Here is a 17,674-nt window from a genome sequence, read left to right as displayed (position 1 = left end):
GAACTGGACCCTGGTGTCCAAAAGGTTGGGGGCCTCTGCACTAGAGGACAACAAGGTGATACTGATGATACTTAATCATTTGGCAATGGATGATTTTACTCAGGAACTCTGTGTGGATGTTGCATAGGAGCAGGAGACCTGAGGGTGAGGGATCCCACAGGTATAGCTCCTTTCTTACCAACAGCTACTACAATCAATCCTGAGGGAATGAGGAAAACACTTCACACACACCCATTCCACCCTTGAACTCTGCCCAGAATATTATATCAATAGCATCAAGGCCACTGAGAGATCAAGGAGATTTAGAATGGGTGCACCATCCCAAATCAAGTTCTATCAGAGATAATGAACAACCATGATCAATACTATTTCAGTAAGGTATCCTATTCTGAAATCTGATTGAAGGGGATAATCTGCTTCTCCCAGGGCCATTTGATGCTACAACCACCCTTTCAACCAATTCCCCAAAAGGGGAAGATAGGAGACTAGATGAAAATTGGCCAACACCCGGTACACAAATGAAAGTACAGTACAGATTAATTGGATTATCAATATAGAGTATTTATTGAATGGAAAAAGGGATTATGCAAAACAAAATTATTTTACAAGTTTAATGTGCACTAAACCAACAAAAATGACATACTACAAAACAAGTAATTTTTTCAAATAAAAATAAACACAATTATGTCTTATGCACAAGATCAAAACTGTTAATAACCAACAAATAATAATGTTACAAATATTAATGAAAGTGCTTAGTTCTTAAATATTCTTCTAACTTTGAGCCGCTGAAACATGTCTAGCTCTTTTTATGCATCTAAAGTTTTATGGTATCTTTCCAAATGAGTGTCTGTCAAGATAAATTCTTATCATCCTAAAGATTGCCGATGTTTTCATTTTATGTAAATCAGCTATGTATCTATGAATATCTTTGTAAGCAAACTTTATTAACAATGACAAATAGAAAAATTTACTATGTAAGATAAAACACATAAGGTCTTTTACTGATTACTAGAAAATTTAAGTTCTTTGTTTTTATGTAACTTCTTATAAATGTTTTTTTTAAAACCCACCTCCAAATAACAGATTTTGACTGGCTGAAATTTCCTAAGCAAACTGGGAATTTAAAAAATAGTTTCAACAGGTTTCAACAGTTTAAAAGATGTTTTCCTGTAAGAAATTAAAGCAGAAAATCATACATTCTTTGCAAATCCATCTCACTGTTGCTTTGTATGAAGGCTTTATTTTAATTTACAGATATCAGATCAATGACTACTGTAAAGGTAAATTTAAAAGTTTCCCCTAGCCAGTCATTTCTGACTCCAAGGGACGGTGTTCATCTCATTTCTTAGCTAAAGGAGCCAGTGTTGTCCAAAGACAATTTCCATGGTCATGTGACCAGCATGACTATATGCCAAAGTACATAGAATGCTGTTAACCTTGCCATTGAAGTGATACCTATTTATCTACTCACATTTGCATATCTCAAAACTCCTGGGTGAGCAGGAGCTGGGGCAAGTAACGGGAGCTCATCCCATTGCGCAGCGCTTGGATCTCGAACCCAGGCTGCTAGCCTTCCAGCTAACAAGCTCATCATCTTTAACCATGCCTCCATGCCTATCATTAAGGGGTGCTCTTAAAATCACTTGAGTTTAAAATATTATTACATATGGAAGGGATGATAATGAATAGAGCTATCACATCAGCACTGCAAAAATCCAGGCAGACACTGGGTGGCAGCGAAGAAGTTTCCTCTGTCTTTGCTATGACTATCATTTTGTAGCCCTCCAGCTCTGAATTAAAGTTCTGGTGGCCTCTAATGAAAGTGCAAACTGTTGAAAAAAGAAAAAAATAGAGCCACCATAATTGATTCGGTATGGCAATTTATTACTAGCAATTATTTCAAGTCTAAGGTCACAATGGAAAAAAAAGCTTCGAAAAAATAAAGTAAACAAGTTAACTATGAGCAATCATTTCATTTTTTTTTCTTATGTGCCATTACACAACTCAGAAAATAAGCAATAGCTTTGTCTGAGACTCCCATTCAAAAGGAAGTCAGAGGGAAATGTATTTTAGGAAGTGGTTTCAGAAATATAACTGCAGTGTATCAAGTTGATCATCATCCTGTCAGGCTACCTAAACAATCCCTGGGCAACCACTGTAAAATATGTAAAAAAAAAAACCCTCTGCAAATAAAGTTTGTAAAATATGTTTATTTGTAAATCTTTCATCCCATCTAAAAATGTAATTAAGTTGTTGAAACGCAAATAGGGTGAGATTGAGATCTACATTCCATGAAGATCAGTGGGTAACTTTAGACTAATCTCTATGTGTCAGATGGATCTGTCTCACAAGGTGGTATAGATCCAATTACCCATCCCTGCAACCATTTTTAACTCCAAGGTGAAAGATCGAATCTACAGTAAATGTAATGAATTCAGAAAATAGGTTTACTTCCCTGGCAGTGAGCTGTGCGGAGTAGAAACTGAGTAAACATGCATAGAGTAGCACAGTTAATTGCACCTTGATTCTGATCATTCTCCAGTGGATCACAGGGCTCAAATGACTATCCCTGATGATGGGATAAGAAAAAATCAAAATGTTTATTGTTTCATCTGAAAAAAAAAACATTACAACACAAGCCTTATAACCTAAATCTTTCTACTTTTTTCATATAAGTATATAAGTATAATCACATCCTTTTTTTCATAACAGAAACATTTTGCAAAGTGAATGCAGTCATGGTTACATATGATTGCAACTATCATATGCTCACCCAATCATTTAAATCTTCCATTATGCATCAATGTTATTATTGATAGCTTATTCTTTTCTTCTTAAAAAGAGCTTTTGTTGTTATTGTATGCTGAGGATGGTTTCTAATTCATCTGGCAGAAGTGAGTCTTTATAGAGTTCCTGTTTATAGAAATTCCACTGTTCATATTTGGATGCTAAGCGATACTTTTGTGGTATAGCAAGGAACAATCTCTGTAAAGACAAAGCATAAATTTTCATATTATGAATCGTTTCACTGAAATGCATGTACCATTTTAAATAGAAAAATCCCATTATTTTTAATACTATTCTTGCTTGAAATACAACTGATGTTCTTAGGGAATAATGTGTTGAACACAACAGAGATGCTTCTGAGTCTCTAATGGATGCATGGGATTCAGTGTAATCTAGTATAAGATAGACCAGAAATACATGCAACAAGGGACCATGCAAGAAAATGTTCAAAAATGCTCCAGGGGTGAAAAATAACACTCCATCTATTAAAAATATCCAAATAATTCCCAGAACCCCCAAATGTTTTTAACAAATTAATAAACATCCCAATCTTGTGAGATCGTCAAATCTTTTGAAATTTCAGGATTTTTGCTGAAATGAAATGTGAAATGATTTCCAGATCCTGGTTTGGGATAAAGTATGAGAATGCATTAAAATAGGCTCTATATATGATTCAGCCTGGTAAGGCCCAAGCCATCTTCTGCTCTTTCTCACATACCAGGTAAGTTCCTCACTGCCTTCAAATAAACCTCTCTGCTACTCATGTTCTATTGGCCAATCCTGAAGATCAAGAAACTAATAAAATTATTTTATTCACAAGTATTGACTTCTGGTAACGAGGCTTTGCTGCCAAAGAACGAAACAGGGCTCTGTCTCTGCTATATTGTAGTTTTCTTTTTGATTTCTGTTGGGTATAACATTGATACACCAACTAAGTTTGGGTGAATAAATATATAAACCAAGGTTTGGGTGTTTGTAACTTGTAGCTTTAAGCACCAAACTGCTTGTAATTAACTAATTAAGGGTGCGGTTACAAATGGCAATAAAAGGCAGTAAGAGAAACGTAACTCTCTCTCTGCTTGTTTTTCTGCTTGCTACTGTTTGTTTTGCTACTGTTTGCTACAACTGTTTGAATACCTGAACGAAAGGACTATTTCATTGATGTGCTGATATCCTGTGAATACTCAGCGTTGTCTTCAAAAGGAAAGGTATCAAAGGAGAAGATATCTTTACAAGCAGATAAGGATATAGAACTGACTAGTAAATGGACTAAGTTACTGAATGGATATATTTGTGTATGACATATGGACTGATTGACAATGTTTAAACTCTAATAGGATTAAACAACTATTTAAACTACAAAACAGTGTTTGTCATCAGTGTGTGTAAACTCTAGGGCCCTTCCTCTCTCATTTGGCTGCCTGGCTTGACTGCTGCTGCACATTCTGTTTTTTGGGGGTTTGTCCCCAATAACTAACAATTTCCATTCTGTTTCCTTTAGCTGTTGAATTCAAGATTAAAATTTATGATATCATATGAACCAATTATTGGTACATGAGAAAGAAAGAAAAATGTTTGGAATGGCTCTGGATTGCTCCTGATAGGCTGTTTAGTCTATGGGATCCTATATGCTCTCTGAGCTTGGGTGTTTTTGTGCAGACATTTCATTACCCAACTAGGTAACATCATCAGTGTTAGAAGAGAGTGGAGTTTTCTTGCCCTGTCAGTGTTGGTGGGAGTATTCTTGGTAGTTCCTTCATTAGGCTGTTGCTTGCTGTTTGTCTGAGTTGGTAGTTCCTTGATTGAGGTATTGTTTACTTCTTGGTTGTTGGTCTAGAATTAATATTGGTGTTTATCTCGGCTTATCTCAATCTGAATATTGGTTGCTGGCAAGCAGATGTTTTGGTCTTATTTTTTTAGCTTTTTGATTATCTATTTTGAATGGAATGTAGATGTTGTTTATTCATATGTGCCAGTTGGTGGTAGATTTGTCTGAGTGCCAGACTTCTAGGAATTCTCTAACACAGGGATATCAAACTCGCATCATCATGAGGTTGTCACATGATGCATTGCAACTTTTTTCCCCTTCACTAAACTGGGCATGGGTGTGGCCAGTGCATGACACATCCACCCCATGGGCCCCGAGCTTGAAAACCCTGCTCTAGCATTTTTGGGCTTGACTTTTGCCTATCTCAGTGCTTAACACAGGAAATTAAGCATATTCAACAAACCCCAATCAAGACCACTGTATAATACCCACTTATCTCTGAGCCACTCCATTCGATTCCCTTCTCTCTTTTGTCCCATTCCTATTCTCCATTCTTTTCTTCTCTCTGTTTTATTACAGACCATACCTTCCTCCCCATCTCATTTCTGTTTCATCTTACTGAAATCAACCCAGAGGCCACATGACATGAATGTTCCTCCCCTATCCAAGTTAAGAAACTGGTGCCAATGGTACAGGCATTCGGTGTCTTTTTATTAGGTGGGTTTATATAGCATAGAAATCCCTGGTTAATGAATTAACTGTGGTAAGATGAATATTTATAACACACTGAACTACAAATTACTGGCCATAGTATCTCTGATCACTTAACAAGGTTTGCTAAAATCAAGCCAACTTTATTACAGCATAAAGCAAACTGAAACAGGCTACTGTCAGTCACTAAGGCAATTTAAGACCTTAGTTAGACTCATTCTTTATTTTATGACAGCATGTTGTATCTTGTTAATAGTTTGAAGGAACATACCCCATTTCTGTTTATGTCCTTTTTAGGTTTCTGGACTTAGATTAGTTTCTTTGAACAACAACAATAAAGTCTATAACATGATGGTTATACCTGATAGCTTGTGGCCTGACACTCACAACTATACACATAACCTTTCTGATCATTATCCAAAAAGGTTTTGCCTTATAACATCACTTTGTAATCCATTTGTCATCTCCTTCCCTCAATAGCTCCCAGATGGAGTAAATATTTAGTTTCATGTTGTGTAAATAATCTACTTTCTCTAAAAATGACAATGATTGGTAAGCACTTATGGCACAGTTTGACTAAATGGGAATAAAAACAAATAACTTAACATTTGTGATCTAGGCAACTTCTGACAAAATAAAACAAATGTAGATTTATGACTACATCAAATAAACATCCTGATTCAAAAATTAATAGATTAAGAAAGTTAGGATGATACAAAATTAACTATAGTAAATGGGAAAAAAATCTCTTGTGCTACTAGAAGAAACTTGCTTCTTCTGGATGAACACAAGACTGAGATGGTCCATAAGCTAGTCTGAACAAAAGGCTGTAACCATTTGTTTCCTTAGAGAACATTTAAGAAAGTATTACTTGCAACCCAACCATAGTTTCATTTTCATTGGCAATGGAATTTTCCCATGTATTTTCCTTAAACAAGTCCACAAGAAAAGATTTAACTGATGCTTTCCTTGAAGAACCCCTATGAATCTATCTGTGACATTAGTTTTCATCCCTGACTCCAAGGAGACCTAATCTTAAACCTAACTCTATCCCTAACCTAATCCTAATTTAGTTTTCATTGGCAATGGGATTTTCCATGTGTTTGATTCAGGGGTGGGGTTCAAATTTTTTAACAACCAGTTCTGTGGGCATGGCTTAGGTGGGGGTGTGGCTTGATGGTCATGTGACTGGGTGGACATGGCTTGGTGGTCATGTTATTGGCTGGATATGGCCAACTCAATATCACTCATATCGAGGCACGCATCTCCTCGCCTGGCCTCTCATGACTGTGGGGATGCTGCAACAGTCGTAAGTGTGAAAAATGGTCATAAGTCACTTTTTTCAGTGCCATTGTAACTTTAAATGGTCACTCCACACAAGCAAAGTACCAGCAAAGGAGGGGAAAAAACTCCAGAGACGTTCCTGAGACAGGAAGTCTAGTCCTAGAATGTAATAAGGGTTAATAGAGAGGCAGTTTCTGTAAGCAACACCAGAATGTTTCCTTCCTGCCTTCCTTACAGGATTAGGCCAGTAATTTCTTCTAACAACCAGTTCTTCAAACTGCTTAGAATGTTAACAATCGGTTCTAGCGAATAGGTGAGAACTGGTAGAATCCCACCCCTGGTTTGATTGCAATATACAAGTCTGAATGAAAAGCTTTAACTTTCACTTTCCTAAGAGAACCAATAAAAATCTTTCCCTGATATTAATTTTTGGCCTAGACTCCAAAAAGACTTTACCCTAACTCTACCCCTATACATAATCCAATCTAGTTTAATTTTCATTGGCAATGGGATTTCCCCATGTATTATAAAGTAGTATACAATCCAAACAAAAAGCTTTTACCTCCTCTTCCCTTAGAGAACTTTAAAAAATATATTTTGGATGTTAATTTTTGGCCCTGACTCTAAGGGGACCTAACCTTATCCCTAATCCAAAGCCAAAATCAACCATAGTTTCATTATCATTAGCAATGGAATTTTCTGATGTATTTTCCATTAAAAAGTCTGAACAAAAAGCTTTAACTGATGCTATTGTTGCCAAGCCATTATAAATCTATCCCTGACCTTAGTTTTTGGCCCTGACTCCAAGGAGACCTAAGCCTAACCCTCACACTATCCCTAACCCTAACTAGTTTGATTTTGTTCACCAATGGGATTTCTCATGAATTTTACTGTGGTCCATAAACTAGTCTGTAGTAGCTACTGAGATCCTATGGATGGCGCTAGATGCTAGCAGCAAACTGCAGCTGTCTAGAAAACCTATATGGGGCCTCTTGGCTATTTGCATGATCTCATTCCCTATATCTTGGTGAAGATGGAAAGTCCCAGACTTTCCAGACTTATAGGTGACCTCATTTTACTAACATCACTACTAGTCTTAAGGATTGGTTGGGAGGTTGTACCAATGTGGTTGAAAGGTTTCACCCATGTAGGATCTATTCTCCAATCCAGATGCTATATCTATGTTGCCTTTGTCTTCTTGTAAAAACCCTATAAATGTAATAAACACTGCCCAGGCAGTCAGACATCTTAGCAGCCTGCACAATGACTGATCTCTGAAATCCATCACTAGTCCAACTCATGGTGTCATGTTGCTGTCATGTGATGTATTGCGATTTGTTTTCTTTCACAGAGCTGGGGTGGGTGTGGCCTGTGCATGATGTATCCGGTCCATGGGCTGCCAGTTTGACACCTCTAATTAGCAGCTTCCTTGAAGAATCTCTAAGAATCTATCCCTGACATCAGTTTCTGTCCCTGTCCAAGGAGACCTAATCCTAAACCTAATCCTATCCCTAACCTAATTGACAATGGCAATATTCCTTACCCAAGCCTAATTTCATTTTTATTGGCATTGGGATTTTCCCATTTTACTGTAGTCCATAAACAACTCCAAACAAAAACCATCACTTTCCTTAGAGAACTTCTAAGAATCTATCACTGAAAATATTTGTTTTCAGTTTTGACTCCATGGAGACCAAACCCTGATCCTAATCTTAACTCTAACCCTAATTCTAACCTGAGCCGTGATTTCACTTCATTTCATTTGCAAAGCAATTTTCCCATGTACTTTAATGTGGTCCACAGACAAGTCCAAACTGTAAGCCAGGGATGTTAAACTCAAGGCCCAGGGGCCAGATCTGGCCCATGGGGCTGCCCTGGAAACAGTGAAGGGCCAGATTGCAGTGACACTACCAGCGAAAACAGAGCTTGAGAGAGTTGCATGCGGCCCTCCTGAGCTCCATTTTCTCTGGCAGATGGTTGCAGGAGGCCATTGCATCTGAAAACGGAGCTTGCAAGGCCCCCGGGCAGCATTCCAAAACTCAATTTTCACTGACAGAGGGTTGCAAGACACTGTTGCAGATGAAACAGAGTTTGGGAGCCCATTTTTGCTGGCAGAGCACTCAGACCATCATAGGTGCCCCCAACATGAATAACGTTGAGATGACCATGCCCACCCTGGCCATGCCCATCCTGGCCCATCAAGGTTAAACCCAACCTCAATGAAATCGAGTTTGACACCCCTGCTGTAAGCTATCACTGTGCATTTCTTAGAGAAAGACTAACAATTTATTGTTCTGCCCTGACCCCATGGAGACCTAACCCTCGCCTTAGTTTAATTTCCATTGGTAGTGGAAATTAATGCAGTTAATGAAATTTTCCCATGCAGTTTACTAAAATTTTCGGCAATCAATGAAGATAAACCAGATGTTGAAGCTTATTCCCTGTGCTTAAGTATAATTGTGAATATTGATTGCTACAATTTTCTATAATAAATAGCAACAACAAACAAAAATGTCAGGAGTTGAGATATTATCATATTAGTTTTCCATCTATCATCACATCATGCATCAATAGTACATCCTATCTATGGCATATTTTAGTTTTGTTGGATCTGCACTTCTGACTTCAAAAGAAACCTGGCATGTGTGGAGAGCTTTCTAGACATACTTCCATGCATGAACAATCTTCACCTCTTTAACTTTCTGTGTGTCGTTCTGCTGTTAAAAGCATAAAGGAAAAGAAAGGAGCAACTTTTTTGTTTTTGATTACATGGTTTAAAAGAAGAGAATGGGCAGAGAGAAGGGCAAAATTTGTAAACCATCACTTCTGTGAAGTTGCTTTCATATTCATTCTGTAATTGTTGGAAGATATGGAAATAAAATGGTCTGTTAGGAATTAAGCAAGAGGATAACATTTGCTTTACTATAAAGGAGCATGCTAGATGCTAGAGAAAAATGGGAAAACTTCTAAAATTGCCCTCGCCTTTCTTTCTGAGATGCCATGTGCACTTTTCTATCATAACAGTTAGAAACTAGCTCTCCTTTTAAAAATAGAAACACTGACATTGCTACTTCCAATACAATTATTTTATTTCTTCACTTTTAGCAGAGGCTGAAATGTCTCTAGTGCTATAGTTGACAGATATGTCAATTTAGCAGACAGCTGGATTGAGGGTATGTACTCTCCCTGCCCATAATGCTTAGTTGTCTCTACCAAATTCCAGGTGAAATGCTTTACATGGAACAAACAGGCATATGCAATTCAATATTTTCTAAAATGTGTCCAGAAAATCAGCTAGAATGTAAAAAAAAATAGCTTGGAGTTTCATTTAGATGCACCCATACCTCTCTCTTGTATATCCATAATGTAGGCTCTCATAAATTCTTTTTCAAAGAGTTCACGATCGCGGTCACTTTCTGTTATTTCTTGAATCTCCTGAAATGTTGTTTCAAGAGGGTTATCCTTGAGGCTTATAAATCTGCAAGGTGATGACATATTACCACGAAAAGTTATATAATGTTTCTGATCCTGAGCAGATTGTTACTTGCTATAGCCACATGATTTGTAGCCCTGTAAATTTTCTCTTCTTCCTACTTTGTTACAAAGCAAAGCCAATTTTGTCCATGAACAAAACTTTGCTACAATGTTCACTGTTCGTAACACTCATTATCTATTACAAATTTAATTAAGAAGTGTCTTTTCTAGAAGCAAGCATAGGAAACACTAAAAGTGTAAGCTCAATTATTCAATCAAAAAGAATCCCCATGCGTCTTGATCCACTGAAACTGCTTATGACACATCAGAGTCATTGAATATATATTAATATATATATATATTAATATATATGGTATTTTTAAAAAACAAACAAACACACGCATCAGAGGTGGTATTCAGCCAGTTCTGACAGATTCTGGAGAACTGGTAACAAAAATTTTGAATAGTACAGAGAACTGGTAAATACCACCTCTGGTTGGCCCCCCATCTATTTGCTGCCTCCTGAGTTAGAGGCCCAGCTGATTGGTTGGGTCTTCTTTTGTTGTCCAGCACAGGAGAATGGAGATGGCAAGCAGGTTAGTGGGGTGGGGAAGGGAATGGGGATTTTACAGTAACCTTCCCCTGGAGTGGGGTGGAAATGGGGATGTTATTTTACAGTATCCTTCTGCCACACCCACCAAGCCATACCACACCCATCAAGCCATGCCCACAGAACTGGTAGTAAAAAAAAATTGAATACTACTACTGACACACATACAAAAACTATTGGCAACTTATAGCAGGAGATTAAGAGCAATGTAATACCCAGAACTTCATTTGTGTATTGTTATCAATAAACTCTGATCCTCCTTATCCAGTTTTGTGAACTATTTATTCCTAATGATTTTTGACTAGCCTCTGAGAACAGGACTGTTTTCAGAGGCAGAGGCCATGGACCTTATGCTAGTATGGACCAAGTGGTCTTTTATTTGGGAAAAAAATATTATGCAATTCATCAGCCTCACACAGATTTTACTTTATGCATCAATGATGCATAATTGCACTCTAAACCATTTTGTTGTTGTTAGTTAGTTCAAAGTTGTGTCCGACCCATTGCGAGCCCATGGACAACATTCCTCCAGGCTTTCCTGTTCTCTACCGTCCTCTGGAGTCCATTTAAGCTCATGCCGATTGCTTCAGTGACTTCATCCAGCCACCTCATTCTCTGTGATCCCCTTCTATTGCCCTCAATCTTTTCCAGCATTAGGCTCTTCTCCAGTGAGTCTTTCCTTCTCATTAGGTGGCCAAAGTATTTGAGTTTCATCTTCAGGATCTGGCCTTCTAAAAAGCAGTCAGGGTTGATCTCCTCTTGGACTGACGGGTTTAATCACCTTGCAGTCCAAGGGACTCGCAGGAGTCTTCTCCAGAACCATAGTTCAAAGGCCTCAATTCTTTGCTGCTAAACCATAAATGCAAATAATTGTTCTTACATGTTAAATGTTTATCTTAGCCTACCTCCTTCCTGATTATGACATAGCTACTACATTTGATATTGTGCTGCCTATTCTGGAATTAAAAACCAAGACAATAACTGGAGTGATCCACAAGTAACCACAGGCTGTGTATTTATTCTACTATGTTTAAGATGCACAGCATTAATTAATTAAACTACTGTATTTGTTGTAGAGCGGCGGAGATATGAGGCAGACTCAGAGCAGACAGTTAAAAGCTTTATTCAATGAATAAAGGGTTGCCGCGGCTCCCGAGGCTAACAAGGCAGATCAGCTGGCGGCAACAGCTAATGCCGTTTGACAGCTCCTTTTATAGCCAGCTGTCAAACGGCATCAGCCAATGGGAGCGATCGGCGCTTCCGCCAGAACTGCGGACCTGAGTGGGGACTGCCGTCAGTTCTGTGAATACCACAGTATTCACTCATATTAATGCATGGGTAGATGCATCACAACTTTGGGGAATCATGTTACATGATGTCTTTTACTTAATCCAAACAAATAACAAGACAAAATACAAAGGAAGAAAATGTGTCTGAATGTAATTGACTTACTTTAAGCCAGTGGAAGAGTTACAGATGGCTGTGGGCATCTGAACCAAATTTTCACTACTCACAACCAATAAACTGAGTTTTGGCAAATTGACCAAGGCTTGTGGAAGGTAGGTCAGCTTATTCTTCTGCAGAAGAAGAGTTTGTAACTTCTCTAGCCTTAGAAAAGTAACAAAATGGCAAAATTAAATGTGCGTTATAGATTTGCAAACTTATACATATACATATATTGTTTAATACCTGTAATATAACATATATTAATAACTGATATATTTTTAATCAAGCTCATAAAGTAAGAGGAATATACAAAACCAACAAAATAATTGCTGGGTGTCAAAAGTATCATTTGCTTGATATTCTCTTCTATCCCAGGTTAAAAGGCAGAATGGCTGTTTGATTTCACATTGGTGGCAGCAGAAAGATTGTTGGCATGTAATTTTTTGAAAGGCAGAGACAATAAACACCATTTTGTGGCCTCTCAATCCATTATCTCTGCAGAGTTTCCAATGTATGCATAACTTATACATACCTATTTATACGGCACATAGGAGAATATGCTAGATGAAACCAAGCATGTACAAACAATAAATCACACAAAAACCTGTTTTTATAGTTCCACTGCCTTTTGTTTTGGACTTCTGTAATGAATATGAAATTAAAATGGAGTGAATGAAGCAGTTAATTAAAAATGTATTAATATCAGCTTAACTACTTGTTTCTTTCTGAGTTGCAAAGGTGGTATTGTGAAAAACAAGACAAATTCATACTGTTTTCTTACACTTATCAAAGGAAATTGCCAAATTTTCAAGTTTAAAAGTGTGCTTCAATGCTGCTAGGTGAGATGGGAAAGTGTCTGTACATGGAAACCCAGTATTGTTGCTTTAAATCTGAAAATATTAGTTGGAGAGAGCTGATTTCTGAATCCTATGGGCATATAATGTTATCAACAGACTCCTCTGGTTGATTTCTATACCTTAATCTATCAAAAACATAACTTGAGTTGTGAGTAAATTGCAGAATTCTACTGTATCTGAGTTAAGGACACTTCCACCTCATTTTCCTTCAGGACCAGTTCCAGACGTGATTGATCTTGCAGTGTCTGTTTTTAGAAGTTCAGACAATTTACTTCTGAGCTTGCCTTAGTTTATTGGAAACTGCTGTAAAGTTGCTATTTTCCTTTGATAAATATAGATCTACCAATTTTGTGTACTCTATTTTCCAGGGACTCATCTTGTCCCAAACCTCAAGACAATGTTATTCTCTCTCTCTAGGCCCCTGACCTTCTAGGTGAACCTCTAAGACAATGGAAAGTAAGCCTAACATCTGGGCTTCAAAACTCCAAATGACCACAAGATAAATTAGGGTTTTCTGAATCTACCTGCCACCATCTACCAATCAGATGGATTTCTGCAGCCTACACTTTGTTTGTTTGTTTGTTTATGAAGGGTCATTGGTACTCTCTGTGCTTGATGGTTTTTTTGCAAACATTTCATTACCCAAATTAGGTAACATCATCAGTGATAGTAAGGATGTGGGATGTGGGTTATATTCTAGTGGCTTGCCCTGTCAGTGTTGATAGGGGTGATCTTGGAAGTTCTTTGGTTGGGCTGTTTATTCTTGGCTTGTTGGCAGTACCTTGATTGGGGTATTGTTTACTTCTTGATTGTTGGTCTGATATTAATCTTGGAGTTATTCTACACCCATCTAAGTGGCTAATTGCTGGCGGGCAGGTGTGAATGACACCAGTAATCCCTAATTTCAACCCTGATATACAAATATTCTCCTTTATTGGTTATTTATAAAATGGATTGACCACTCATCTTGCCACAAGGTAACTCTGAGCAGCTTACAAAATATACACATATAAAACATAATTAAATTAATATGAGTAAATACCATGATCCAATTATAGATGGGGAAGGTGGGGGCAGGATATGGGTGAGAAGGAATCTGTTGTTACTTGATCAGCCACCTCCACTGTGATGCTCTCCCACTGGGGCCCCAAACTAACTGGCAGAGCCAAGTCTTTAGACTCTTACAAAAAGTCAGAGGGTTGGAGGATGACCTTACATGGGGGGAGGACACGATATTCCAGAGGGCAAGTGCAACAGCAGACAAAACCATTGTCCTGGACTCCAAAGCTAGATTTCCTCTCCACACTATTAGAGGAACACCATCCTGTTCTTTGAACATCTCTATGCATTGGCTGATAATTATCTTTGCTCTTCCCCATCAAACTATCATAGCAATGTGCAACCCGGGTCACCTGTATTGGGAAACACAACTGATTGAAAAATTGCAAGGATTTCAGTGCAGAATCTCACAGGGATATTGAGAAACAACACTGATTGGTTTGTGATATTATCTGGGTATATTCTTCGCAATGGAGGATGGGAGAAGTGAAGATTATTGTGGATCAGTTTCAGATTGCTTTGTAAGGGGAGACAAGGAAGCCCTGTCTTCCACAGTGTTGTAAACCTGGGGCTTTGTGACTCTAGCATAAATGAGCTTGACAGTTTTCCAATCACTTACAAATGTTGACAAAATAGCCAGGCAATGCTTTATTTGCTAAACCCAACTGTCACTGCAAAAACCATATAAAAATCTACCTGTCTATGTCTTGTGGGAGATCTCTCAGACTGTTATTACTTATATCAAGCCACTGGAGATTTGACATCCGGAGTACACATATTGGGATTGAAAAGAATTTGTTTGTTGATACATCTACAAAGCTCACTTGTTTCAAATTGCTTAGCTGTAAAGAAGCAGAATGTTATTTAATAAAGTCTTGAATGAGGAAATAGATGACAATTATAGTTGATATTTTGCTGGCTGAATGAGGTCAATTGTGTTATGTTGCATATTTGCCATAAGGCTACACACTCCATTATTTTAAAAATGAGGCCATGTTCAGAATTAAACATTTTCAGTATTTCTTATTTGTTACATGCAATGTTCATCTTCCCTCAAGGAAGTTCTATGTCTAATAGACTATTATATTTTATCTGACTGAAACAACAATATTTTACATGTTGGTATTCACAGTAGTTCTTATTGAATAGGATTTTGAATGGCATGATTTTATGATTATGCCAATGACATGTCTAAATTTTAAAATAGATTTATGTCTCCTAAATGAGTATGACTTTACCTCTCAGTAATTGTCAAATGTTCAATTACTTTAATTTTTTTTTAAAAAAAATAAAAAATAAGTTGCTTTCTTTCCAGGAGCATGCTGGCTATGACCAAAAATGTTGAGATGTTGATCATGGTAGTGTCACTGAAGCATCATCTCTTTTTATGTCTGCAACATAAAGCACAGAGAGAGCTTCAATTTCACCATCATGGCAGCCAACTTGACTTCGTTACACATACATTGTAAATATCCTTGCTTCTTCCTCATAGTGTGTACTACCTAAAGAAAAGACAAGGTGGCAATATCATCCTATATTTAGAAATGGATGAGACCTGACAGCTGAATCTTCTACAGATCATTTAAAGACAGAAAGCAACAGCATTGCTAGGTAGGTCTCAAGACAGACAAAATGGTAAATATGGTATTGTGATTAAAGGCTTGACTCTTTGTAACTTGGTGTAACTTTGATGAACATATAAAAAGGGCAAGACTTGGATGCTTTAATTGCAACCTTGGCAATTTTGACTCTTGCAGATATTTTTGACACATTGGAGATAGCAGGCAAGCTGAATATCTCAGAGATTTTTGTCCTCCAAAATCAGGGAACCTCTGAGGGCCTTAAGAAGAGTAGAGTGGAATGAGATTTCTTTCTCACATTTACACATATATAATATATTCATCTCGTTGCTTAATAACAAATCAGATCATGTCACCTCTACTTTCACATACTGAGCAGAAAGATGAAGAAAAGTTTAGGTAATAAGTGTAAAAATCTAATAAATGTAGTTGATATGACACACAAATAAATATTTCATTTGCAATTTCTCCAAATCCAGTAAGATGAAATTCAGGAAAGATAGTCTAATATTCAAATACTGCTACTATTACAGTTTCTATATGAGTTCAAGATGAAAACGAAGTGATACAGAAAACTCAATCTTTTCTTCTTACAATTCTTACAATCCATATAAGGTAATTCTCCTGTAGGGAACATCATAAAGATATTTTTACTGGAATATTTACTATGATATTGACATAGTAAAACTGGACAGACTGGTTGAGTAATTGTGGTGGCACGGTGGTTATAATGAAGTATTGCAGACTAACTCTTGTCCACTGCCAAGAGTTCGATCCTGACTGGCTCAAGGTTGACTCAGCCATCCATCCTTCTGAGGTCGGTAAAATGAGGATCCAGATTGTTGGGAGCAATATGCTGACTCTGTAAACCACTTAGAGAGGCGCTGAAGTGGTATATAAGTCTAAGTGCTATTGCTATTTAATAATATATTCCTGTAGTAAAAACCCAAAATTGTACCTCTTCTCATGGACTAGGTGATTTCCTACTGGGGATTCATAATCATTATTTTTAATCAACTAGCTGAAAAGTTATGATGGTAACAGTTGACAATTCTAAATGAGAAACCATGCATACCTTCATAAACCTTCATAAACATTGAGACTCTCCAAATTATACATTTCAATAATCCTTTAAAAGATGACAGACAGAAATGTTATATGACTAAGAAACTCCTAACTGACTTTAGAAATAAAAATATTTGAAGCAAAAGTCTCACAGCAGTAGCACCATTTTATTATTACTATAAAAATGATTTATGGCAGTACACTCAATTCTTTTGCCTGAACAACTTTTCCAAAGCATGTCTTTTTAAAGAACTATATTGTTGGATTCAAAATTAATTATCCAATCCAAAACAGATATTAAAGGAAATAGTGTTTTTATTCTTACTCAAACAAAATAATCTCCATTGTCAAAAATGTATGAAACTATGTAATATATGGTCGTTAGAAGAAGGGTAAAATACTAACCTAACAGGGAATTCTGGTTGATTTATTAGTGGCATGTGGAATCTAAACTGTTCTTTTCAAGCTTTAAAGGCAGCATAGCTGTGGCTGAGGATTAGCTGAACTAACTCCAACTAGTTGGATGATTTGACAATAGCCATTCAGCCTCTGGCTCAAAGAAGGGAATTGAGGAGTGGAGATCTGATAGATTTATGACTTTAGCAAGGATCATTTTTGTCTGCGATGTCCTCTTCTCTCCTCTACCTTCTATGCCACTTTGACAGTTTCTCTTCAGGTATATTTTGGCCACCTGTCAGCCTGGGAAGCCATTTTCCTTTTGGAGTTTCTAGGCTGCCACATTTAGCGCCTGAGAATTTGGGGGGGGGGTGTTAAGGAACAGTGGATAATTAGCCATAACATTATTTCTGGGAGAATCAAGGACGTTTCACCCTGCACGTGGAGGGGAGTGACTGGTGATAGTCTCTGGATGGGGTGAAGACATGATTGTGCCATATGATGGACTGATGAAGGCAGGGGATGGATCTTTGAATTTCTTTTGGGGAAGGGAAAACCCGGAACTCTCAGATTCAAGTTTTCCCAGATGTGCCAATATGATATTTCTAATAAAGTGGAACTTTGAGAAGATGAT

General features: G+C 37.4%; 1 protein-coding gene across 3 annotated transcripts in view; it reads right to left on the bottom strand.

Moving 5' to 3' along the window:
• Positions 1 to 540: 540 nt before the first annotated feature.
• LRRC2 (leucine rich repeat containing 2) overlaps positions 541 to 17,674 on the bottom strand; it is a 94,554-nt gene continuing 77,420 nt past the window's right edge. For all 3 annotated transcript variants that reach the window (XM_087926841.1, XM_087926842.1, XM_026703916.2), the window contains 4 exons: positions 14,696 to 14,841; positions 12,090 to 12,245; positions 9,898 to 10,031; positions 541 to 2,988 (listed from right to left, as the gene is read on the bottom strand). In XM_087926841.1, coding sequence (XP_087782967.1) covers positions 2,939 to 2,988; positions 9,898 to 10,031; positions 12,090 to 12,245; positions 14,696 to 14,841 — 486 coding nt within the window. In that variant the 3' untranslated portion in view covers positions 541 to 2,938. The remainder of the gene's footprint in view (positions 2,989 to 9,897; positions 10,032 to 12,089; positions 12,246 to 14,695; positions 14,842 to 17,674) is intronic.

The sequence above is a fragment of the Pseudonaja textilis genome, chromosome 2 (genome assembly GCF_049901715.1).
Source record: "Pseudonaja textilis isolate UNSWEBS1 chromosome 2, rPseTex1.2, whole genome shotgun sequence".
NCBI lineage: Eukaryota > Metazoa > Chordata > Lepidosauria > Squamata > Elapidae > Pseudonaja > Pseudonaja textilis.
Note: the sequence above shows the minus strand (reverse complement) of the source record. Positions and strands in the feature narration are given on the sequence as shown.